This window comes from Schistocerca cancellata, chromosome 7, assembly GCF_023864275.1.
Source record: "Schistocerca cancellata isolate TAMUIC-IGC-003103 chromosome 7, iqSchCanc2.1, whole genome shotgun sequence".
Lineage (NCBI taxonomy): Eukaryota > Metazoa > Arthropoda > Insecta > Orthoptera > Acrididae > Schistocerca > Schistocerca cancellata.
In genome coordinates, this window is record NC_064632.1 from 212,451,026 (window position 1) to 212,477,303 (window position 26,278).

Genomic DNA, 26,278 nt, shown 5'->3' on the forward strand with positions numbered 1-26,278 from the left:
CCTTCTCTTCTCTGAATCATGAGTGCTACAATGTCGCCTTTATTGTGAGGGAGCTAGATCATGCTCTCACTTCATCCCGATCCTCAGTCTCAGGGCCAGATGCCATCCGCATTCAGATGATGCAGCACCTTTCTCTTGCGGGCAAGCACTTTCTGCTGAACATGTACAATCGCATCTGGGCAGAGGCTACGTTTCCCAAATGCTGGTGTTAAGCCACTGTCATACCCATACCTATGCCCGGTAAGCACAACCACCTTCCTTCTAGCTACCACCCCATTTCTCTCACTAGCTGTGTTTGCAAGGTGATGGAACATATGATTCATGCCCAGCTGGTATTGGGGCTCGAGTCTCACCATTTATTAACCATGGCACGGTGTGGATTTCAAGCACGCTGTTCTTCAGTTGATCATCTTGTCACTTTGTCCACCCATGTCATGAATGGTTTTCTGCAGAAATCCCAGACTGTGTCTATGTTTCTCGATTTGGAGAAAGCCTGTGACACCTGTTGGAGGACTGGTATCCTCCATAATCTCTTCATGTGGAGCTTACATGGCCGCCTGCCCCATTTTCTTCAGGAATTTTTAAAAGACTGGGTTTTCAAGGTATGTGTGGGTTCTGCCTTGTCAGACATCTTTATCCAGGAAAACGGTGTGCCTCAGGGATCCATTCTAAGCGTCATCCTCTTTGCTGTCGCCATTAATCCTATAAAGGCATTTCTCCCTCCGGGCATCTCTGACTCGCTTTTTGTTGACGATTTTGCCATCTATTGCAGTTCTCCAGTGTCCTGCTCATTGAGCGGCGTCTTCTGCGGTGACTTGATCATCTTTACTCATGGAGCATCGACAATAGCTTTCGTTTTTCCACTGACAAAACCCTTTGTGTGAATTTCTGGTGGCACAATTGGTTTCTTCCACCATCTTTACATCTTGGACCTGTTGCTCTTCTGTGCATTGAAACTAAGAAATTCCTGGGGCTAATGCTGGATAGGAAACTTTCTTGGTCCTCCCAAGTGTCTTTCCTGGCTGCCCGCTGTATGCTGTTCCTCAGTGTCCTACATGTCCTCAATGGTACTTCCTGGGGTGGAGATGGAACCACCCTTCTCCATTTGCACCTGTCCCTTTTCTGTTCAAAACTAGACTATGGGTGTTTCGTTTATGCATCTGCACGTCCATCCCTCTTATGCCATCTCAATACTATCCACCACCGCTGCATCTGCTTGGCCACTGGCGCCTTTTAAGGTAGCCCAGTTGAGAGTGTATGCAGAAGCTGCCAAACTACCACTGCCATACTGCTGGGTGTGCCTTCATCATTGGCGCCGATGGTTTTTGGTGTTGGCTTCCAGAACACTTCTCCGTATTTACAGCAGAGCTCTTCTTCCTGTATCAGGCCATGCAATACATCCGGTGACACAGGCTTTTCAATTGCATGATCTGCTCAGACTATCTCAGTGCCCTTCAAAAGCCACAGTGTGCTGTACACTTTCCATGCCTTAGTGCTACGAGTCCAGGAAAGCATTCACTTGCTCATTCTTGATGGAGCACTTTGATGTTTATGTGGGATCCTGGTCATGTCTGTCTGACAGGAAATGAGGCTGCTGTTGCTGCTGCCAAGGCTGCAGTCCTCATCCCTCAGCACTGCAGTCCTCGTCCCTCGGCCCCCTAGTTCTTACATTTCCTCCAGTGATCTCTGTTTTGCCATCTGTTAGCAGATGGTGTCACTTGGGCATCACCACTGGTCCTCCCTTCAGGTGAACACGCTCCGGGTTATTAAGCCTCTCCCAGTGGCTTGGATGACCTCCTCTGCCCTCTTGCTGCCATGAGGTCATTTTAACTATGTTGCGTACTGGACATTGCTTTTTTAGTCATCGCCATTTGTTAAGCAGTGCTCTCCCACCATTTTGTGCAGATTGTACCCAACTTTTAACCGTCCCCCATTTCCTAACAGAACGCTGTTTTTTTTTAATGGCTTACATTCTCGTTTGTGTTTACTGTCTGAGTTATCGGCCATTTTAACTAACGACATGTGGGCTATCGACCACGTTTTACTTTTTATCAATCTTAACAATATGGTGAAGGCCATTTAATTTTTAGTTCTGCACCTTCGTTTCTCTGTGGTGTATTTTATAGACCTTTCTTGACGTCCCTGTTTCTAGCTGTTATCTTCCATCGATTCAGATTGACATGTAGTCATTTTTAATTCCTCTATTTGTCTTCATGTTTTAATGTTTTGACATGAGCACATATGATCCTAGTTGTTTTTGCACCCTAAAACAAAAGAACTGCTATAGGTGTGCAATCTCTCTCTCTCTCTCTTATTGTATTTACTGCTTTTAAACATTCTACTTCCTGCAAATTTAACCCCTTTTGGATGTGATTCTGTGACACATTTTTCAAAGTCAAAGAATTTTTTTTACAAAACCTTGTGTGTGTTGTATTACTTTAAACAGGTGTTTTTCACATTTTTACTGAAGAATGCATAATGTTCTTTACAATAAACACCAGTGAAACATATTTCTTTTTCAGTAATGTCAAAACCACAATCATACAGTAGTTGTGTATGGCCAGATGTCATGAAGTAATGTTTAATTTCTTCAAGTATATCATTTTGAATGAATGGTAGATTGACCAGAAATACATTGAGAGTTTTGTTCTGGGCAAAGCAGTTGTCCAGAAACATCACAACTCTTTTGTACTTAACATCTGCATTTGACAAGTAATGTGTTAACTTGGAACCTCACAAGACCTGCATTTTACAACTGTTTTGTCTAATAAATATGTAGTTGTGTCCCCACTCTTAAAGTTAAGTACAGTAGAGCGTTGATTATCCGAAGTAATTGGGGGACATGGGTGTTCAGAAAACTGGTTTGTTCGGATAATCAAACTGTACATGTTTATTTGCCAAAAAGAAGTACTGTACAGTAAATTTATTCATAGTTTTACAGCTTGTTGATCCATCAATAGAATCAAGCATAGCTATAAAATTTGCTATGCTCGTCTTTTGTTTTTTTATATCTGTAATTGTCGACTTCCCCACCTTGTACTCATTGGATAAATTGGTTGCAGATTCACCTTCTTCTAACCTTTTAATAATCTCGTACTTGTCCCTCATAGAAATGACAACACGTTTACGTTTAAGCGTTTTGTATCGTCAAGTTCACTTCTTCACGCAGCAGCACACAAGTGGTCGTAACAGAGAACAGAAGCGACTGTTTGCACCTTGAGAAGCTCTTCTTGGGGCCGTGCAATCCTTCAAACTGCGTGGAGCGGCATGCCTCAACTCTAAGATGGCGCAGCTGTTGCTGTGAACAACTTTGATACTGCCGCTACTTCTACTGCAAGTGCCAAGCTGACAGAAGTGTGCTGATTGTTGAAACACAGCGACTGGCGGCTTGGCCAGTCAGCAGCGCCTTGTGAAGGCCCCATTAGAAGCAGTGTTCCACCAGCAGTGGCCCAGTGCGGCGACTACTGTGGGAAAGTTGGTTTGGGAGTGAGGGGGATGATGGATGGTAGGGTGGTAGAGTAACAGGTGCAAGCAAGTACACAGTTCAGTTAAGCAGTTGTTCAGTTGACCAACGTTTGGATAATCGACACTCTACTGTATACTGACATTGTAGGTCCAAAGCCTCCTTTTGTGAAACTGGATATTGAGGAGTGCAACCTGGAGGTCAAAATAATGGCCAACACATTTTCATCTAGGTGGTTCCTGAAAAGAGACTTCATAGACCCTGTGTAACTTTTGAGTGAATGGAGTGCAACTATCTGTTGCTTCTAACCTCTTAACTTTTTGAAAGTTCTACTGCCCATTGTCCTTTAGGTTTCTAATGGAAATATCAATTTTATTGCACAAGTTGCATGTATCGCATCTGTGACGTGTAAATTGAATATTAAAATTTGTATTGAAGCTGTCACAACAGAAATACTTATAAACAGGCAAAAAACCTGTGTAATTTTTGGTCAGATTGATCCAAACAGGGAAGTGATTTCTGAATGAAATTTTTACCTGAATTAGTGAATTGAGAGAACAGGTGATTAATTTATGTGAAGATAAACTTTTGTCACATGTTCTTCAACAGTTTTATTTACAGGGTCATGTTTTCTCCTCAAAGGTTTTTCCACTGTCAGTGATTCTTGTGTCTTGTTAAGTACAGTACAAATGCTTTCTCACTGATGCCATGAATGTTATAGAACACTGTATGACACACATCAAGAAGTTCAGGAGTTCTCAAAAATAAATTCAGTATTGTTATGAACTAACTGCCACATGAGCAAGTTTACCAATAAAATGGGCAGACTGGTTTCCTTTGGTCTTTTGAACTGTGTACTCCTGCCCCTGTACAAGTGTATTCTGATCCATTGACTGGAGTTCAAAGATGTCCTAAGGGTAGCCCTCGATAACCTTACTGCCCATCATAAACAACAGTGTTCTGATCCATTCCCTGGAGTTCGAAGGTGTCCTAAGGGTAGCCCTCCACAACCTCAATGCCCATTATAAACAACAAAGAACCCTATGCATGCATGCACAACAACACTAACTCTATATACAGTGAGAGCATGGAGTGGGCTGTGATGCTCCCCTTGGTATATGCATCTCACCACTTTACATAACTAAGAGTTCTATGCTCATGTGTATAATCTTAGTGCACTTAGTTATGCTAATGTTGGCTGACCAGAAAGCAACTGAAAATGTAAATTGTTACTGAGTGTTAATATTTACACACTGAATAATATTTAATTTTTTTCATCCTTGGTGATCTTGGTGTTATGAACTTTGGGCTGTGGTTCAAGGCATACTTCTCTGCCTAACATTTCGTCCCCCAATGCCAGAAACATCTTCAGAGGCTATAACAGCTCAAAAAGCAGTTACTATCTCAAACAAATTCAGCAACCCAAACTGTTTGCATGTATACCGTATTTACTCGAATCTAAGCCGCACCTGAAAAATGAGACTCGAAATAAAGGAAAAAAAAAAATTCCCGAATCTAAGCCGCACCTGAAATTTGAGACTCGAAATTCAAGGGGAGAGAAAAGTTTTAGGCCGCATCTCCAAATCGAAACAAAGTTGGTCCATTGTAATATGATAGACAATGTAGGTCGAATGAATGACGATACAGCTGCAGTAGTTTGGTTCGAGTTGTAAGCTTAGCAGTTAAGCTTTACCACGTAGCCATTGCTATGCGTCAGGCGCTCCGTCCGTATTTATACGGATACCCTTCCTTTTTCATGTGCTTCGTCTGGTTTGAATCGATTGCTTATTTTGCTTTGATCTGAATAATGCCGTTTCTTTGTTATAGGTGTTTGCGTCACTCTTAAGCTGAAAATGCATTACTGCACTGTGTCATGCATTGTTTGTCGCATTCTGATAGTGCGTGTTTACGGCCAGTCGCGGCTCGCGGCATGGCTTGCTTTTGTGCGCGCTACCGCCGCGTACAGTTAAAAAAAAGAGAGAGTGAGAGAGAGAGAGAGGAATCGTCTCATTAGCGAAACAATGGCAAGAGACTGCTATTTGTTGTTACTTACACTGCTGCTTTCTTTGATAATGATCAACAAGAATCAAATAATAGACTGCGTATGATAGAACATGTTCTGAACGAGAGTTTGTGAAAATTTTTCTCCGTTTGAAAATCTTTGCGGCCGGTTCTTTATTACATCAAATTCTGCACAGAAATTACAGTCATCTTAGATTTAAAAATCTAGACACTTGCCGTGCTTCATTTCTGACTGTATCACTATTAGACATAAGAATAATACGAATATAAACATGACATGATATGTATATTCTTCCACGTTTGCTGTTGTCTCACTCTATAGTTTCGTAGTTTATTAGGCAGACAGGATTTAAATGAGATAGCAGCAAACACGAAAGAATACATGGCAAAATGTTTATATTCGTATTATTCTTATGGTGAAGAGAATACTGTATGTGATTCAAATTTCATCAGGTTCCTATTAGCAACCATCTCCTTTCACAGATAGGAAAAACTTCAGAACGTAGAGTTGGCCATATTGACAAACATCCCAAACAGTCTTGCCAGTCAGATTTTCGTAGTACACTGAAATTGTGCTACATTCGAAGATGAACAATACGGAATTTGTATTTACTTCGTCGGATAATGTATGAAAATGCAGTGGTCGAAACTCGCGGCGGAGAAAAAAAATCTCGTCTTCCACTATTTTTTAAAAAAATTATTTACTGACGCAGAGGTTTTGGCGCTAGTATTTATCTTTGTGCCTACAAAGTATGCTTGCGTAGCGCTACATGTATTCGCCGGCAGAAGTTAGTTGTGGCGGCACGTACGAATATTTTTCATAACTTCCGCTAGCTTTGCACTCGATTCTAAGCTGCAGGCGGTTTTTTGGATTACGAAAACCGGAAAAAAAGTGCGGCTTAGATTCGAGTAAATACGGTATACACAATGGCCAGTTCTAGACGGCATCAGACTACTGCCTAATACCGCAATCTCTCACTGACTTATGTTAAGGAGCTTGCATTGGGGAAGAGTTGGCTCTGTTTGCTTTATTTAGCACCTAGGCCTACAACTTAATTCATTTCAATCCTTCTCCTTTCCTGTTAAAATTTGTTTTTGTGCTTTTGAATTTTTATGGCTTCTCTCTACAACCTGGCATTGTAATGACTGTATCTTGATAAACCATAATATTGCAGTACAAATTTGATGGTTCCCTGGTCCCAGCACATAATCTGCTACTGCTGATTTATTTATGTAGCTCAGATGACAGTTGGTCTTACGCTACTTAAGGTGAGTGTTACTGCTTCCTTTTGTAGTTTGTGTGTACACATGACCACATCTGTAAGGGATTTTGTATATTCCTGCTGTGACAAGTTGCAAGTATATCGCCTTTGCAGTGCTTAAATAATTATGCACCTTTCTTTTTATTTAAGCACTGTCACAATACTGTGTCTTCTAAATTGGTGATGTGATGTGTGACTGTTTTTACAAATGGGAGGTAAACCTTCAAACAACAAGCATTGGAATAATGACAGTATTATGAAAAGGATAGATTGCTACTCACCATATAGCGGAGATGAGTCATAGATAGGCATAACAAAAAGCCTGTCTAACACATCTAACTCATCAGAGTTGAACAAAACACACACACACACACACACACACACGTGTAAACACAATGCAGGGACTCTGGTCATGTGTGTGAGAGTTGCATTTGTGTGTATGTGTATGTATGTATGTCTGTGTGGTCTAATTCCAATGAAGGACTTTTTTCGCCAAAAGCTTAAATGTTTGACATTCTTTTTGTTGTGCCTATCTGTGACTCAAAATCTCCACTATATGGTAAGTAGCAATCCATCCTTTTGATAATATTGTCATTATCCCACCCTGGATTTTCCATTGTTTATTATTATGAAAAGGACAGATTGCTACTCACCGTATAGCAAAGATGTTGAGTCACATATAGGCACAACAAAAACACTGTCAAACAAATAAGCTGTTGGCCAGAGGGCCTTCTTCTGAATTAGACAACACACACACACACACACACACACACACACACACACACACACACACATATCTATCTAAAAACAAAGATGATGAGACTTACCAAACAAAAGCGCTGGCAGGTCGATAGACACACAAACAAACACAAACATACACACAAAATTCAAGCTTTCGCAACAAACAGTTGCTTCATCAGGAAAGAGGGAAGGAGAGGGAAAGACGAAAGGATGTGGGTTTTAAGGGAGAAGGTAAGGAGTCATTCCAATCCCGGGAGCGGAAAGACTTACCTTAGGGGAAAAAAAGGACAGGTATACACTCGCTCACACACACACACACACACACACACACACACACACACACACACACACACACACATATATATATCCATCCGCACATACACAGACACAAGCAGACATTTGTAAAGGCAAAGAGTTTGGGCAGAGATGTCAGTCGAGGCGGAAGTAAAGAGGCAAAGATGTTGTTGAAAGACAGGTGAGGTACGAGCGGCGGCAACTTGAAATTAGCGGAGGTTGAGGCCTGGCAGATAACGAGAAGAGAGGATATACTGGTGTGTCTATCAACATGCCAGCACTTTCGCTTGGTAAGTCACATCATCTATGCCGACTGTGGGTGGTGGGGTTGAGGATAGAAGGGATATGGGAATGTAGGATATATTGGATGGAGAGTTCCAACATGCGCAGTTTAGAAAAGATGATGTTAGTAGGAAGGATCCAGATGGCGAAGGCTGTGAAGCAGTCAATAAAATGAAGAACGTTGTGCTGGTCAGTGCTCAGCAACTGGATGATCCAGCTGTTTCTTGGCCACAATCTGTCAGTGGCCATTCATGGGGACAGACAGCTTGTTGGTTGTCATGCCCATGTAGAGCACAACACCGCACAGTGGTTGATGCTTAGCTTGACATCATGACTGATTTCATTGGTAGCCCTGCCATGTCCCTGATGGGATACGTCATGCTGGTGACTCGACTGGAGTAACTGATTGTGGGAGGATGTATGGGACAGGTCTTGCATCTATGTCTGCTACAGAGATAGTCCTTTTGTTGTACCTATCTGTGACTCAACATCTCTGCTACATGGAGGTAAACTTGGTTCTTTTTCACCAGAGGCTCCAGATATTTTAGGTTATAGAGCCCAATTTATTTCTTTGGTCAGAGCAGCCATTTTTTCTGAAGGCAGTTCTTAAATGATTTGTGCTTGTCCTCCAAGTACTGCGGTTCACAGGCTCTTTTAGCATGGATTTGTGTAAGCGACTCAGCTTACTGACACGGTTTCAAATTTTAGCTGCTTTCTGAGTCATTATATCCTTTGATGATGTCTGCAGCATTGGAAGATGAAACGTGAGGCAGAGAAATATGCATTGTACCATGGCACAATGTCCATAAAACAAAAATCACTAAGGAAGCAAATAATTTCCATGAAAGTCTACCATGCATCTTTGTATGTTGTTAGTGCTTCCTTGGTTTTTAAAACATTTCTATGCAATGTTACAAAAAAAACGAAACTAACAGCATACATGTTTTTAAAAAAAGTTGATGTGTAACCTGTTTCATTATTTCAGAAAATCAGAGAAACGTACAACTTTGAAAACAGCTTGACAGCCAAAGATCTGTATGAACTGTGGAAAACCATCTTCATTCAAAAAGGGGAAACTGAGGTAAAAGCACATGCACATTGAACACACAAATTATATTTGTATTCTGTGTTCTGTTTGCAAAAAATTGCTTTACATAATAAATTTAGTATTATCATTACTAGTCACAAGTTATCTTGTGTAAGTGTACTGGGAAACCTTTGAAGAGATCTCTGGATGATGATGGCTAGTTATCAATCTCTTAGGCAACATTCTTATTGATTATCTTTCCATAGTTGGGGGCCACTGTCATATAATATTGTAAAGCTCTGCCATTTGACTGTTTATTCTATTGTACCATCATGATTTTGGCCTTTGGACATGGTGTCTGCACATGTAATAACTGTTTTTGGTGATAATTTTCTGGCATAGTTATTCAATGTATGTGAGACATGTTTGTTCCATTTCTGCCAGACACATTGCGAATAAGTTCTCATTTATATAGTGAGACACCTATGTTATATAACCTACTTTAATGTATTTTGATGACTTTGTTGACAGAAGTCTGATCATGCTTAACATTGTGGTACTTGAAAATGGCCAAAGGCTGAAATCATGACTGTTCAGTAGAAACAGTCTGTACAGCCAAATTGTGGAACTTTCATTCAGACAACATTCTTATTGGGAACTCATTCAGAAAAAATAATTTATGACCTTCATTGCATTACCAATAAAATGCAAGGCCATGAGAAAGTGTTTAGTTAACAAATGTATTTATTTTTTATATTGGCATTACCTGTTTCACTGTAAATAATTTCTGAATGGAATGCACACTCCTAATATTTGTTGCGTCCATCAAAACATTTTATTATTGTTTTGCAGCCCACTGAAAATGAAGTCCACATGAAGTATATGGAGACTGAATTGTAGAACTATAGTGCACTTTACACACGTCTTGGAACATTCTTCAGTGATGAAGATCACACCTCAAGCAGAGCAGAAAATCAGCTTTATAGAATAAGGAAAAAATGCCCCTCACAATGACAGTGAATAATGCTATTATTATCATTAAAAATGAAACAAACAGTGGAAGACACTTGCCAGGTACAGTTTAGACTGAGACAGTGACAAGAAGAAATATAAAATATAATAAACAAATGTACTGGTGCATACTTGTCACTGTATAAGAAACGTCACTGTCATAATTTTGCTATTTGTCTATGTTATCAAATTGATTGTCATTCTGTTTTGAAGTCCACAAAAAACATCACTGTCATAATTCTCCTATTTATGTATGTTATGTTATAAAGTACACAAACGATTGATCCATAGATGTATGAGTGTCTGTATGTCATATTTATAACAAATGATTGAACTACAAGGGTTGGAACTTTAATAGTGGCAACTATTTATTTACAGCTCGTACAAAATAGATATGTTTTTCAAAGTTTTACTGACCTTCAAAGTAGTCACCAGCATTGTGTATAACCTGTTGCCAGTGATGTGGAAGTTGTAGGATACTCTGAGCAGTGCCAGTTGTGTTGACAGTTCGAGTGGCGCGGTCTATTGCATGACGAATTTGTAGCAGTTCTGAAGCGAATGCCGTGAAGTGTTTCCTTCAGTTTAGAAATCGAATTGAACTTACGAGGGCTTAAGTCAGGGGAGTGCAGTAGGTGTTATAGCACTTAGTGGCCCCATCAGTCAAGCAAATCAGTAACAGCTTGCACTGTACGTGCTTGAGCGTTGTCCAGCAAAATGATGGTCAGGTCCTGCAGAAAGTGTCATCACTTCTGTCTCTAAGCTGGTCGTAGGTTGTGTTCCAAAAATGAACAGCATAGAGACAGAAGTGATGACACTGTTTGCAGGACCTGACCACCATTTTGCAGAACAACTCTCAAGCATGTACAGTGCAAGCTGTTACTGATTTGTTTGACTGATGGGCCTGCTAAGTGCTATACCACCTATTACACTCCACTGACTTAAGCCCTCATAAGTTCAATTCGATTTCTAAACTGAAGGAAACACTTCACGGCATTCGCTTCAGAACTGCTACAAATTCGTCGGGCAATAGACCGCGCCGCTCAAACTGTCAACACAACTGGCACTGCTAAGAGTATCCTACGACTTCCACATCGCTGGCAATGGGTTATACATAATGCTGGTGACTACTTTGAAGGTCAGTAAAACTTTGAAACACATATCTATTTTGTACGAGCTGTAAATAAATAGTTGCCACTATTAAAGTTCCAACCCTCGTATAAATATAATTGTTTACTTAAGCCAATGATACATGTTCATGCCACAATTACAGCACTTAATTTTAATATGACAGGAATTTTTGTAACAGCACACTCTCCACTTCAGAGTAAAAGATTCATTCTGAATTGTATTACACTTTTCACCACAATTCGTTCTGTACTTAAAAGTATCCTATAATTTTCTCGAGGCCATGCAGTTTACTGTATGGTTAAATGACGATGGGATCATCTTGAGTAAAATACTCTAGAGGTAAAATAGTCCCCCATTTGGAAATATGGGTGCAGACTACTTAGGAGGATATCGTCATCAGAAGAAACAAAACTGACAGTTTAGGAGTGAAGCACGGGCAGTTAGAGCCCTTAATCATGCAGGTAGGTTAGAAAATTGAAAAAGGAAAATAGGTAGGTTTAAGTTAGGTGTTGTAGGTTTACTTAAGTTCAATGGCAAGAGGAACATAACTTCTGGTGAGGTAGGCAATGGTTTATAAATACAAAATCAAATAGGGGTAAAGTACGAGTAGGTCTAATAACGAATAAGAAAACAGGAATGCATGTAAATTACTATAAACAGCATAACGAACACGTTATCATAGCAGAGGAACACACAGCCCACACGCACCAAAGTAGCACTAGTTTATATGCCAACTAGATCTGCAAATTATGAAGAGACTGAAGAAATGTGTGAAGAGATAAACGAAATTATTCACATAATTAAGGGAAGTGAAAATTTAATTGTGATGGGGGACGAATTCAGTAGTAGGGAAAGAAAGCAGAGGGAAAATAGTAGTTGACTATGGACTGGGGGGAGATGAATGAAAGTGCAAGACTGGTAGAATTTTGCACAGAGTGTAATTTAATCATTGCTAACACTTTGTTTAAGAATTGTGAAAGAAGATTGTAATTGTGGAAGAGGCTTGGAGATATCGAGGTTTCAGATTGATTATATAATGGCAAGACACAGATTTTGAAACTGTAACACATTACCAGGGACAGATGTGGACTCCGACCATAATTTATTGATTTTGAATTGTATATTAAAACTGAAGAAATTGCAAAAATGTGGGAGATTAAGGAGATAGGACCTGGATAAGTTGAAAGAACCAGAGGTTGTTCAGAGTTTCAGAGGGAGCATTAGGCAACTGTTGACTAAAACAGGAGAAAGGAATACAGTAGAAGATGGATGGGTACTTTAAGAGATTAAATAGAGGATCACATAGGTAAAAAGATTAGGCCTGTTAGAAATCTTAGGGTAACACATGAGGTACTGAATTTAAACAGTGGAAACTTAACATAAAAATATCAACAATGTAGGAAAAGATAGATTGCTACTTACCATTAAGCACACATATTAAGTTGCAGACACGCTTAAACGAAACTTTCGGCCACATCCTTCATCAGAAAACGTGATACAGGCAAACATACACATAAGTAAGCATACCTCACACACACATGTCCGGCAGCTCAGGCCAGAATGCAACTATCATGTGGGATGGCAGCAGCAATCTGGAGGTAGTGGGGAAGAGGAAGGGATGGCAGTGTACAGGTTGGGGACAAGAATACTATCTGGCAAAGTGTGCAGTGACAAGAATGGCAACAGGTGCAGTGTTAGGAAGTTGTGGGGCAGGGAGTTGGGAGGAAAAAGGAATGAGAAGGAGAGGAGCAAAGAAAGATGGGCGAGTGTGTCAACAGAGGGCAGCAAAACAGAGTCTTGGGGATGAGAATGGGAAGGAGATAATAGGACAGAGGGGGTGGAAACTGTGGGGTGGAGGGTTTGGTGACAGTTATGTTAATGTAGGTTGAGGCCAGAATAATTACGCAAGAGGAGAATGTGTTGCAAGGATAACAACTCCCATCTGCAGAGATGGCAGATTTTCTGTATATTAAAGCGACAGCATTTATGCAAAGCATAATCAATAACCAGGCAAAAAATATATCTCAAGACAGCTCTGTGAGTTTTGGGCTTCTGAAGGAGGACTTTGTCTGAAAGCTGAATATTTCTATCATTATTTTTCACGGTGCCTGTCTTCGACTCGGCACTTCCTTTGTACGGTAAGTGGTAATCTATCCTTTTCATATTGTTATTCCAGCCTGGACTTTCCACTGTTTGCCTAATGGCAACTTTAAAACTGGTAGATAAGGAAATCACTTCTGGTATTTGTTTGGATCTGTCAAAAGTCTTTGATACTGCTGAGCCACACCACACAGCTGAGAAAGCCAGCTGATGTGTGCAAGAAAGTGCAAAACAAGTGGTTAGAATCAGAGCCGGAAAAAATACACTATTCTAAGATACTGCCATTTAGATATGGTATATTGCAAGGCTCAGTTCTCAGATCCATACTGTTATTGCTATGCGCTGACAACACAAACCCAAAGCTTTAGGACATACTGTACTACTTGCTGATGACAAGAGTATCGTTCTGAAAATGATCGAAAAATTAAACTACTTATGGGTATAAAAACTGTGGCCTGTCAAGTGGTAGGATGGTCCTTTCAAGAACTACCATGTAAGGTGGATGTGCTGTGTCAGTTGTGCAAGAATGCTGGGCAACTGTGGACACATGAACACACTCACAATAGTAGACAAATTTCTGTATGTCCACACAGCACAGAGACTACAAAGATCGTGGTATTGTACAGGCAACTGTAACAGATCATGGAGATTCCACAGTACAGATAGGAGCAAATTTAATATGAACTATTTACTAGCAGTGATTCTACAGGTATGCCACAGCAAGCAATTTCAAGCTAACAGCCGGCCGGAGTGGCCGTGCGCTTCTAGGCGCTGCAGTCTGGAGCCGAGTGATTGCTATGGTCGCAGGTTCGAATACTGCCTCGGGCATGGATGTGGGTGATGTCCTTAGGTTAGTTAGGTTTAATTAGTTCTAAGTTCTAGGCGACTGATGACCTCAGAAGTTAAGTCGCATAGTGCTCAGAACCACTGGAACCATTTTTTCAAGCTAACACCATCAGAAGATCACCTGAAGAATGGACTAGCATTGAATGGTCTTCAGCAATGAAAGTAGATTCTGCATGCAGGTAAGTGACTGTTGTTTGATGTAGACCTTGTGAGTGCTGTCTCGAAAATGCATTTTTCAAAGACACACCACCTCACCCAGGCCTTTTGGTCTGGGATGTGTCAGACTGTAGCTCTCATTCACCTTTGGTGTTATAGGATGTTTTTTGACCAGTTCTACTGACATTGCAAATGGAAGGGCCACTGCAAGTGGTCAGCAGGCAGCATCTCTGGCTTAAAGGTTACTTGGACCTATAATCGGGCTGATTTAAGGCCAAGCAGCTGTAAGCTCACCTTCACTTCCGTTCAGATGCTAATGTATTCCTTTCCACAGTGGAACCAAGTATCAGCGATGACTGTGTGCTACATTGGTTATTCTTTGGACTCTTGTTATGACTGGGGACAGTAGGATGCGAGTGCAGTGACATCCCACCTACCACTGTTTCCATCACTCTAATTCAAGTGGTGTTAATTCTGATAGTTTTAATTGCAGTACTGGAAAATACATTAGATCAGTCACTCTTATGAACATGTCATTTATTTTGTATTAATAAAATGGCTTTTGTGTTGAACTGTTACCGCAGTTTCATCAATCCCAGGAGCTGCTGAAATATTTGACCAGTCCTGGCAGAGGCTTATTTCCAGCTTCTGTTGGCTAAGGAGTTGACGTAAATCTTGGTACTAACTACAGCTATTGGCCTTTTTCTGTATAATAGGTTGCAGTTTGGAGTTGCAAGTGCACCAGATATTTTATGAAGGTTTTGAAAACAGCTGATAGCAGATAGTCCCCAATGTGTCAACTATCTTGATGGTTATGAGTTGTACAAAGGTGAAACATGTACACAATTTGCATCATGTTAATGTGGCTCTGTCTGAAAAGGGTCTTAACACTTTGAGGACTGAGCGCGAGTGTGGACGTTCAACCGGCTGGTACTGAGCGATTTCACAGTTTTTCTGAATTTTCTACAGCAGATTCTATACCACAGAAAACAGATTGCTGTTTTGCATTTAAAAACTACGTCCATTCCCTTCAGAGTACTGCAAAGAAATAAACATTTACGTTAGTGTCAAGGGTTGTATATTAATTTGAGAGTATGCTGTTTTCACAGTGAAAAAAAAATTTTTTTTAGGTTTTAGGACCTCTAAGGGACATAGGATTGAAGTTGTTAGTTTTAAATAAATAACTGTTGAAATATGAACTTTTATTTTATCACAGTTACATTGGCTTTTGTATGAAATATTTCGAAACATTTTGGAAAACAAAGCCCTACGTCACAGGTTTCACAATAATATCTGTCCACTTTCCAGAAGAATATGGCAAATTGCAATGACCAGTTGTGTTTGTTGTGACAACGATGTCAACAGCCTCATCTTCAGGTCTTCCTGATGGTTCACCGTCTGAGGGATCGTTTTCATCTATAAGAAAATTCTTAAAAATTATCTTTTTTCTGACCAGGAATCAAACCACAGAATTACGGAAAATTTGGACAAAAAATAGCTTACCATCACTAATGACAAAATCTGCAATTTCTTCATCTAATTCTGAACCACTATTGTTCAATAAGAACTCTATTTCTTCATCTCGCAAGGCCATGACGAAAATAAAGTGCAAAGCTATCAGCCGACAACAATCTAAAGTATCGAACTGCCGCGCTCCTGTTGTAAGTCGAGCGTGAGCGCGGCAAAGCAAATGACTCAAAATATACTCCTGTAACACCTCTAACAGTGACATATGCTGCCACCTATAATTTTTTCTTGGTACTAGGATAACCAGAGAGTACTTTTAAACCTACAGAAAATGAAAGTCATGCGCTGGGAGTCGTTAACATCGCTGATAATCGGCCGACGTAGGAACTACATCGATCATCTTTTTGCCGAAGTAGGAACTACATCGATCGTCTTTTTGGAGTCCTGTCGGACCGACGTAGGAGCTACGTCGCTCGTCTCGAAAGTGTTAATCATAATTTTTCTAAATGATCATTTTTTTAACATTATGTCACTTATCTAGAATATGTCCTTAGTAAGGAGGGATTATATCGCATAAAGGACTATGTCGAGACAATCAAACTTCTATGACAAAGGATGTGGACTTGAAACATAATAATGATTTAATTTTTATTTCCATAAGTAAAAAGAAGACTATCATTCTTTGTTACTTGCTTCATTCTTCTCTTGTTAGGTGATCTTATGTCTCCTATTTTCTTTTGTCTGTACTCTCTTATCATTGTGATGGAAGTTCAAGACAGCACTGTAAATGTGTAAAATCTATTATGTTGTGTATGTAATTTTATTTAAAAACATATATATTGCATAACTGTTTATCACTTTTTCATATTAACCATACAACATACTTGAGAACTGAAGATAAATAATTTTATAAGAAAGGAAAAAGAAAATTACTTTGACAAGTAACAAAATTCAATAGGCAGGTCCACAGGTAAAAATTCAAAATCAAGAAAATCTTTTACATTATTGTCTGCAACAGTCCACAAGATAGGGCATTGTTACACTAATTCGGTAGCGAATGGTAGTGTCGAATTTCATAAGAGTGAGATCTGTTTACTTGAGGTTTAATTACTTACCTTATGTAGGAAATTTGTGATTTACCAAAGTTGTAAATGTTTTTCCTATGGGTGCAGGCATGGAATCTGGTGGACAAACTGCCTGTGATTTCTTTGGTTTCTTGCAGCACATTTGTTACCGTATTTACTCGAATCTAAGCCGCACTCGAATCTAAGCAGCACCTGAAAAATGAGACTCGAATAAAGGAAAAAAAAAAATTCCCGAATCTAAGCCACACCTGAAATTTGAGACTCGAAATTCAAGAGGCCGCACCTCCAAATCGAAACAATGTTGGTCCATTGTAATATGTGACACAATTTAGGTCGAATGAATGACGATACAGCTACAGTAGTTTGGTTTGAGTCGTAAGCTTAGCAGTTAAGCTTTACCAGGTGGCCATTGCTATGTGTCAGGCGCTCCATCCGTATTTATACGGGTACCCTTACTTTTTCACGTGCTTCGTCTGGTTTGAATCTACTGCTTATTTTGCTTCGATCTGATAAGTGCCGTTTTCTTTGTTCTAGGTGCTTACGTCACTCTAAGCAGAAAATGCATTACTGTACTGTTCGTCGCATTCTGATAGTGCGCGTTTACGGTCTGTTGCCGCTCGCGGCATGGCTTGCTTTTGTGCGCGCTAACACCGCTTACAATAAAAAAAGGAGAGGAATTCTCATTAGCGAAACAATGGCAAGAGACTGCTATTTGATGTTAATTACACTGCTGCTTTCTTTGATAATGATCAACAAGAACCAAATAATAGACTGCGTATGATAGAACATGTTCTGAACGAGAGTTAGGCGAAAATGTTTCTCCGTTTGAAAATCTTTGCGGCCGCTTCTTTAGTACATCAAATTCTGCATAGAAATCAGAGTCATCTTAGATTTAAAAATCTAGTCAGTTGCTGTGCATCATTTCTGACTGTATCACTATTAGGCATAAGAATAATACAAATATAAACATGACACGATACGTATATTCTTCCGCGTTTTCTGTTGTCCCGCTCTAGTTTTGTAGTTTATTAGGCAGACAGGATTTAAATGAGATAGCAGCAAACACGAAAGAATACATGGCAAAATGTTTATATTCGTATTATTCTTATGGTGAAGAGAATACTGCATGTGATTCACATTTCATCAGGTTCCTATTAGCAACCATCTCTTCTCAGGGGTAGGAAAAAATTCAGAACGCAGAGTTGGCCATATTGACAAACATCCCAAACAGTCTTGCCAGATGGATTTTCGTAGTACATTGAAATTCTGTTACATTCGAAGATGAACAATACGGAATTTGTATTTACTTCGTTGGATAATGTATGAAAATGCAGTGGTCAAAACTTGGGGCGGAGAAAAAAAGCTCGTCTTCCACTTCTTTTTTTTTAATTTATTTACTGACGCAGAGGTTTTGGCGCCAGTATTTATCTTTGTGCCTACAAAGCATGCCTGTGTAGCGCTACATATATTCGACGGCAGAAGTTAGTTGTGGCGGCACCTACCAACATTTTTCAGAACTTCCGCTTGCTTTGCACTCGATTCTAAGCCTCAGGCGGTTTTTTGGATTACAAAAAATGGAAAAAAAGTGCGGCTTAGATTCGAGTAAATACGGTAATCAAACAGCTCATGGGTGTACTGCCAGCTCATAGTGTCCATCAAACACAACATTTCAGTGATTAGACATGTTGCTATAGTCAGGTGTGCTGACGTACTGATCTCCTGGGGGTGCATGGCTGAGTCCTGACCCTGCAAGCTGTTCTCTATTTGGTCTACACCCAAAGACGTGTAGGTACAGACACAGAGGCAATTGTGGCAGGTGATGTCTGGCAGGGTGTCCCTTTATCTGTAAGTGTGTATTTACTAAACCCGCCCCAGCTCCCAGAATGCTGTGCTTGGTGAGCGTCTTCTTAATTAGGCCCAGTGCTGGTTCCCAAGCCTTGAGATTACAGCACAGTCTTGGTTGATTACATTGTTACTGGTGCATATTTCGATGGCCTCTTATATGACACTGTCTCAGTATTCTGAAGTTTGTGCTAAAATCCTGGTGCATTATATTACAATGAGTCGTACAGACAGTGCTGTGCAACCAGTGACTTGTTGGGATACGTTAGTGGAGTGTGCTGCTAGTGTTCTCGGCATTGATGATTGAGATTGTTGCTGTAAACTCAGCAAGGCTCAGAAATCAGTACTGGGCTTAATTAAGAAGACATTCAGCAAGCACAACGTTCTGGTGATTAGGACAGACGTAGTACATACACTCACACACACTACAGGTACCGGGGCACCCTGGAAGGCATCACTGACTACAGCCACCGACACAGTTACATCCATGGCTGCGATGATGTGCACCCTGGGGACATTGACCGTGTAGAGAACGGCTTGCTGGTGGAATTGATATAAGTCGGCCATATGCACCCGAGGGGGTCAGTAAATCAGCATACCTGGCGATGGTGACATATCTAAGGGCCAGAATATTGTGCCCGTTGGATAATATGAACTGGCAGTACACCCAAGGTCTGTTTCATCAACAAATACGCTGTCACAGTGGCACCCTGCAGAATTCCCCATTTTTTTTTTTTTTTTTTTTTTAACAATGCCAACAGCTCCAGATTCACCAAGGTGTCCTGCTACTGGTAAAGGAGGAAGACAGTTGTTGAAAGGTGGTTCCTGCATTTCTGCAGCAACAGACATGACACAAAATGAAGTCCAGTTGTTTGACCTGACAGGGAAATCAGCTGTGCTCTGCAGTCACATTCTGCTTGACTGGAATCCACTCAGCTGTTAGACCACTTGCATGTGGAATTTGCCAGACTGGTTGGGATCCATATAGCCCCTCCTTGTTGATTATTTTTCCCTATGCCACCTGTTCACAGCCCCTACTGCTGGAGCCCATAAGAAAGTATTTCTTATCTAAAGTACCCCAAGTTTATGGTGGTTGCCTTCCAGTGATTCTGCTCTCATAGTGGCACCAAACATGAATCTTCTGTTTCATTCCAATGCCAATAGCCTGGCAGAATGTTTTGTCTGCAGCTAAATATCAAAGGCTATGAGTTTAGCCACATCCATATTGGCTCTAAAGCACCTACCAGGGATGACACACATTTGGTCCTTCCACTCATTCAGGGCTGCCACTGGAGGTCCCCATGGAATCTAACCCAGCTCCCCTGCTAGTGGTCACTGGTGCTTCCACAACCTTATCTTGAGCAGCCAGCTGGCACTTCTACACCTCCTCCTCTGGAAGTCTGGCCATAGCACCCAGTCAGTGGTCAGGTGTGTGTGTGTGTGTGTGTGAGAGAGAGAGAGAGAGAGAGAGAGAGAGAGAGAGAGAGAGTGAGAGAGAAAGTCGCACTTTTTTGAGCGTGTATGTGTGTCTTGCATCAGAAAAAGGCCATTTGATCGAAAGGTTGCTTGTTCAGCAGTCTTTTTGTTGTGCCTATCTGTGACTCAACATCTCCTCTATATGACTATTAGCAATTTATCCTTTTCACAGTAATATTGTTATTGCATCCTAGACATCCCATTGTTTAATTTTTGGACATTCATTAATAAATGCATTAATTTTAACTTATACACATTCATCATTTACATCTGTAAATTACATTTACCATGGCATTAACACACTTAACTGGGAAATCAAGAAAGTAAAAATGTATTTATTAATGTTGCTATATACAATTCTTACAAAAAGTACAAAATATAGAAAGCAAATTTCAAATCTGCAATAGAATTGCAACACCAGCAAGAGTCCACTTGGCAGGCTTTGCTCGCGTACGCAGATTGAATGTCCACACATATGTGGGTCCACGCATTCGGGTTTTGTATACAGGACATTCATACATATTGCGCAGATCTAGCTTGTCTTGTGTAATGGCTTTTATATAGACAACAGGCATTACAGGGAAAAGCTCCTTGAGTCGAGATTCAACAATTCCTCCAACATCTGTGTCCCATCGTGCACCTTCCATGTATAGTCCATGCACATAAGCGCCCTCTCGAGGTGGTGACCTAAAATATATATATATATACAGGGAATTGTGTTGCCATAAATAAGGTACAGTATTTTATGAATATATACATTGCTAGTTATCTGACTAGATGATGATGGAAATGCTCTTCAAACATCCAAAAAAGCTTGTCATACATAGTATTACACACCCATTAACACATACAAACAGAAAACAAAAGTGTGATAATGATATTTTCTTAATATGATTGTCTAATTGTACATTATCAGATTTCCAGCTGAACGGATATTTTCATTTTTGTGCAAAAATGGTATTTCTGCTTACCAAGAAACCCAAAACATACCATTGATAACAATGATATTTGCAAATGGAATATTTCTGTAACATGAGATTGGCTCAAAGCAATTTTTTACTGACTTAACACATTATCTTATCCTAAGAACAAATGGAGTACGCAAATGAAGTAAGATCTGACAGCTCTTTCATCAATTAATAACAATCTGCATAGCACACTGAGATTATTTACTGAAAGTTCAGTTCTGTACCAGAAAGTTGCATTGTTAAGCAGGTGTAGGATAACTGATGCATGGAGCATTTCACAAGCCCTTTTCCTAACAAAAGTACACACAGTCACACACAAACAGCCACACAGATATCCAAACGCACACTCCTGTGGCCATGGCAAGAGTGACTATTGATACTCTTATTATTGAAAGAACTGCCTGAGCTGATGAAGGTAGGGACAAGTAGGGAAGGATATAAGGAGGGAGCAGTGGGAAAGAGGCATGTCTTTGGACAGATAACTCTGCAGCTGCACAAGAAGTCATGATGTTTTGAAGAATTCCACTGACAGCTGGTAAAACTGTTGTTTATTAAAACACGACCAGTTTTGCGGCTTTAAGCCACATCATCAGATGAACAATGTTAAAAGATCAAAGGAATTCCCATCACTCCTAGTCAAAAGTTGCTATTCAGAGAACATCGTCAATGTTATGGTGGGCGAAATTTAAAGGCGAAGTGCCCCATTCTTTAAAATTTGCCTGAATCAGTATGACAGCAGGACAGATAGCTCAATGCAGGACAAAACAAAAGCAGCCTGCACAAAGAGAGAATCTCTCTTCGTCGTTCATGCAGGCCGCGTTGGCCTTGCCCTGCATTGAGCTGCCCTGCTGTCATACTGATGCAGGCAAATTTTAAAGAATGGGGCACTTCTTTACCTTTCACTCACATTGACGACATTCTCTGAATAGTAACTTTTGACTAGGAGCGATGGGTATGCCTATGATCTTTTAACATTGTTCTTGTTCTCCTTATGATGCTGTTTAAAGCTGCAAAACCGGTGGTGTTTTAATAAACAACAATTTTACCAGCTGTGAGTGGAATTCGTAGTAACATCATGCCTTTCAAAAGCTGCGGTTGCCCGGAATATAAAATAGTTTGCACAAGAAGTCATCTATCCAAACACCTGCCTCTTTCCTACTGCCCCTCATCGCATCCTTCCCTACTTTCATTAGCTCAGGCAGTTGCTTTCAATAACAGAGTATCAATAATCAGTCTTGCCGTGGCCACAGCTTGTGCATTTGAATGTCCGTGAGGTTGTGTATGTATGTGAATATGTGTACTTTTGCTAGAAAGAGATAATATTTGAAAACTCATGTGAATGCTGTTTTCTGTTTGTTTCTGGCTCCACACATTGATCCACTATACGTGAGTGGTTGACTTTTGACACAATATGAGAAATTTCTTTCAAACTAAGAACCATTATTAAATGTGGCTGCTGAAGTTGGTGACCCACAAATATGTGATGAGTACCTGCAGCCTGCACCTATCCACTGGGGTACTTTCCTTATTGAAGCAGATGGCTTGCATGTTTGCATCAAGCTGACGACTATGCAAGCTGTAGCTCAGCTACTGACTGGGTCTCCCAGACAAAGAGAGTTCGACAGTGCCAGAGTGTTCAACAATTCCCCATCCCTCCCACATCCATTTCCATAGTCCTTCTCCAGTTTGCCACGTATCCAACCCAATGCATGATGCAATTCATGCCAGGATGTACCTTGCACAAAAAAGGTGTGTTACAAACGGAACCTTGGGTATTCTGGGCAACTTCCCTGAGGAATTAGCCTTGCACCACATGAGGCTCTGTGGTGTCCATCTACTATATCCCCATTTCTTGTGGGACCAAAATGGAGAACACAGAATGAAACAAAACAAAACCTGAGGGGCTTGGTGAGGCCTCAAATATTCTAGCATTGGGACTGGGGGAAACTTTCCGCAGTTGGAGTTGTCCAAGAAGTGGAAATCATCACTGAGATGCCATTTTTGACCAGATCAAGATAAAATACTTGTCTAGGACAAAGAGAAGAAAACTTCCCAAAAAACAAAAAGAAAAGGGTTTGTAAAGAAAAAGGGAGAGAAGACTCCCACTTCTCAATATTCAGATCCAGAAAAAGCTGAGGGAAGGAATAGGACCAGAGTACTACAGGAATGAATGGATTGGCTTAAGGAAGTTGCTACTCAAAACAGTGGCTGAGCTATTCACTTCTGCAAACATATTAGTTTGGGTACTGAAACTTTTGCAGGATGCTCTCCCAAAGACACTATTTAAGAAAGTATTGTTGCTGAGCCAGAAGGTTTCAACAGAGGATGGGAGAGTAACCAACGAAAAGTTTGTATTGGGCAGCCAAACCACTGTGCTGCAAGTCAGTGAAGAATCCCTGAGGAAAATGTGAGAACAGGCCTCAAACCGTAGTTACGGTTCTTGTACGATAATCAAAAACACTTGATTTGAACATGGTGGCAAAATGGTGGTTGCATATGTTTCAGATAAACCTGAAAACAGTAAGAGTGCAATTGCCACCCTGAGTTATCATGTGGGAAGACAGGAGATGGACTTGGCTCTGATCCAGGAACCCTATTTAGCTAAAGTGGTTTCATCAGGCCTTGGTAGAACTGGAGGTAAGTTGATTTATGCTAGAAATCTAAAGAGCTCCAGAGCATGCATTTATGTCAAAAATGGAATATCATTCATGCCAATGGTGGATTTTTCCCAGGGACTTTAGTGACCATCAGGACGACACGGGAAAAGGTAGGTAGCGTGAAGAAAACTGTACTGACTTTACCTTCCTTACAAGGAGAGTGTTCCTCCTTCCCAGAAAGTGAGGAGACTGGTAAACAGCTGTTCACAGCTGAATGAGCAACAGTTGATCGGTTGTGATGCCAGTGCCCATAAACTGGTGTGGGGAAGCAGCAACACCAATAGCAGTGGTGAATATCCTCTCGAATATTTGTTCATGAGTAACCAAGAGATCCTGAATACGGGCAGTGAACCTACCTTTGGGAAATAGGGAAGAAGTAATTGACAATCTTTGTGTCCCTATTAATACATACATATGTCAAACAATGGCATGTGGTGTTGCGGGCTTCCTTATCTGACCACATGTGTTTCATATCTGAGGTCGAAATGGATGTTAAATACACTATGGCCTATTGGAATCCTAGGAAAACATATTGGGAGTCATATAGGAAAGACTCATTCCTGTCTGAAATCAGAACTTCAGTAAGGAATCCAGTAGTAGATAAAGAGGAAATGACATACCAAGTGACTTCTGCCATTATAACTTCATACTTTTTTCAAGGTAAGAAGAATGTTTAATGATTCAAGAAGGAAAGGGCAATGGGCAAAATAACCTCGCAATAAAACAAGCAAAACTACCTTCTGGTAGTTATTTTGTGAGGAGGTGGAAGGTATAGCTACATGTGCCACACTTCATAAAATCCTCATTGGAATTCCAAGTAATCCAAGAGGAGCTCTAAAAGGAAGGAGAAAGGTATATAATGACACCATCCAAGACGCTGGATGATTTCAATCACTTCTCTCAATGTAATCTGGCAGATAATACAGATCAAGATTCAGATAATACAGATCAAGATTCAGTCCCTGGGAAGTACTGGTGGAGCGAAAGTTTTGGCCGCTCAAGTCACCAGTCCAGATGAAATCTTTATGGCCCTACTGCAACAAGCAGGAGAGGGACTAATTAGATTGCTATTTAAACCATTTGAAGTATGGAGCACTTCGCCAACTTGTTGGGACAGTGGAAAAAGCACTAAACTTTCAGGAAATTGTTCTCTGCACCTTCCTGGACACCGAGGGGGCTTTTAGCAATACAACCTTTGAATCCATGGGTAGGGCTGCAAAAGTGCATGGCATTAATACCACCATATTTAACTGCAGTACTACCAAGTTCAGTAAGCAAAAGGTAGAAGACGCCATGTTGAATGAGAAAATGGCGACACCTCCGCCCAAGGGTGCCTGCAGGAGGAGTTTTGTCCCTACTACTGCGGAACCTAGAGGTGAAAGAACTCATCATTTAGTTGAACACTAGAGGTTAATTTTACCAAGGACATACAGACAATTTAATCGTAGTCGAAAAAATCTACCAGGACAGGGGGCAGTGAATTATTTAGGGGTAATCCTGGATGCGAAACTATTTTGGCCTCCACACAAAAAGAATATATGTTTCAAGGCAAAAGATTCTCTTCTGTGCACGAGAAGGGCCTGTGCTAAAAACTGTGTTCTAAACTCCAGAGATATGTACTGGATATACACCTTTGTAATAAGGTCTGTGATAAGTTACGGAGCTACAGTATGGTGAAATATAGTACAACAGAGGGTGGCTGCTAAAGAGCTTAGCAAGGTGCAGAGATTGGCCACGCTGAATTAGCAGCACAGCCACTGCTGGGATAGAGACCATACTGGACATGCCACCTTTACACCTTTGGGTTACTGCCTATATAATTTCAACAAACCTTTTAAGGTAATAATTGGAAGAAGGGAGCAGTGGAAAAACAAACCTCAATACCTCTTAGGAGACACTGTCTGGTTTCCTAATGGCTTGAAAACAGATGAAGATCCTGGAGCTGAAGTATACAGGATACAGCCTACTGTCCATTTCATGATGATCGCCACCTGATTTTGAGCGCATATTCTGGTCAATTGCATTACAAACATTGATATGTTATACTTTGCCAGAATCGTGGAAATGTCTATTTTTATTTTGTGTATGAATATTACATCTTAGTCAAAATGGGGACAACATATGTGGTAATATTTAAGAGAAACCATGGTTCCCTAGCTGTTTTTCAACTAGTGTCAACTTTAAGGAAGATTAAAAATCAGACCGTAATTAGGAGAAAAATTTCCTTTGAGTAGTTTAAAGATACAACCTTGTTCTATTTACATGCAGATTTTCATTTTTCTGATTACTCGTTTCATCGGTATAATGTCAAACGCAAGACACTGCGATTGAACCACTGTAGCTACCAGGTGTACTGGTATGAAATGAGTGTTAAGATACAAATGTGTCAATAGGGAACATTTGTTGTGAACGAGCCTTAATTTTTTTCTTTTGTTTGGTTGGTATGACATC

The 26,278-nt window shown here is 40.5% G+C and overlaps 1 protein-coding gene across 1 annotated transcript in view; it reads right to left on the reverse strand.

Moving 5' to 3' along the window:
- Window positions 1-20,594: 20,594 nt before the first annotated feature.
- The window catches only part of LOC126092703 (dynein beta chain, ciliary-like), an 863,310-nt gene continuing 857,626 nt past the window's right edge, over window positions 20,595-26,278 (reverse strand). The window contains 1 exon segment of the mRNA XM_049908426.1: window positions 20,595-20,889. Coding sequence (XP_049764383.1) covers window positions 20,595-20,889 — 295 coding nt within the window.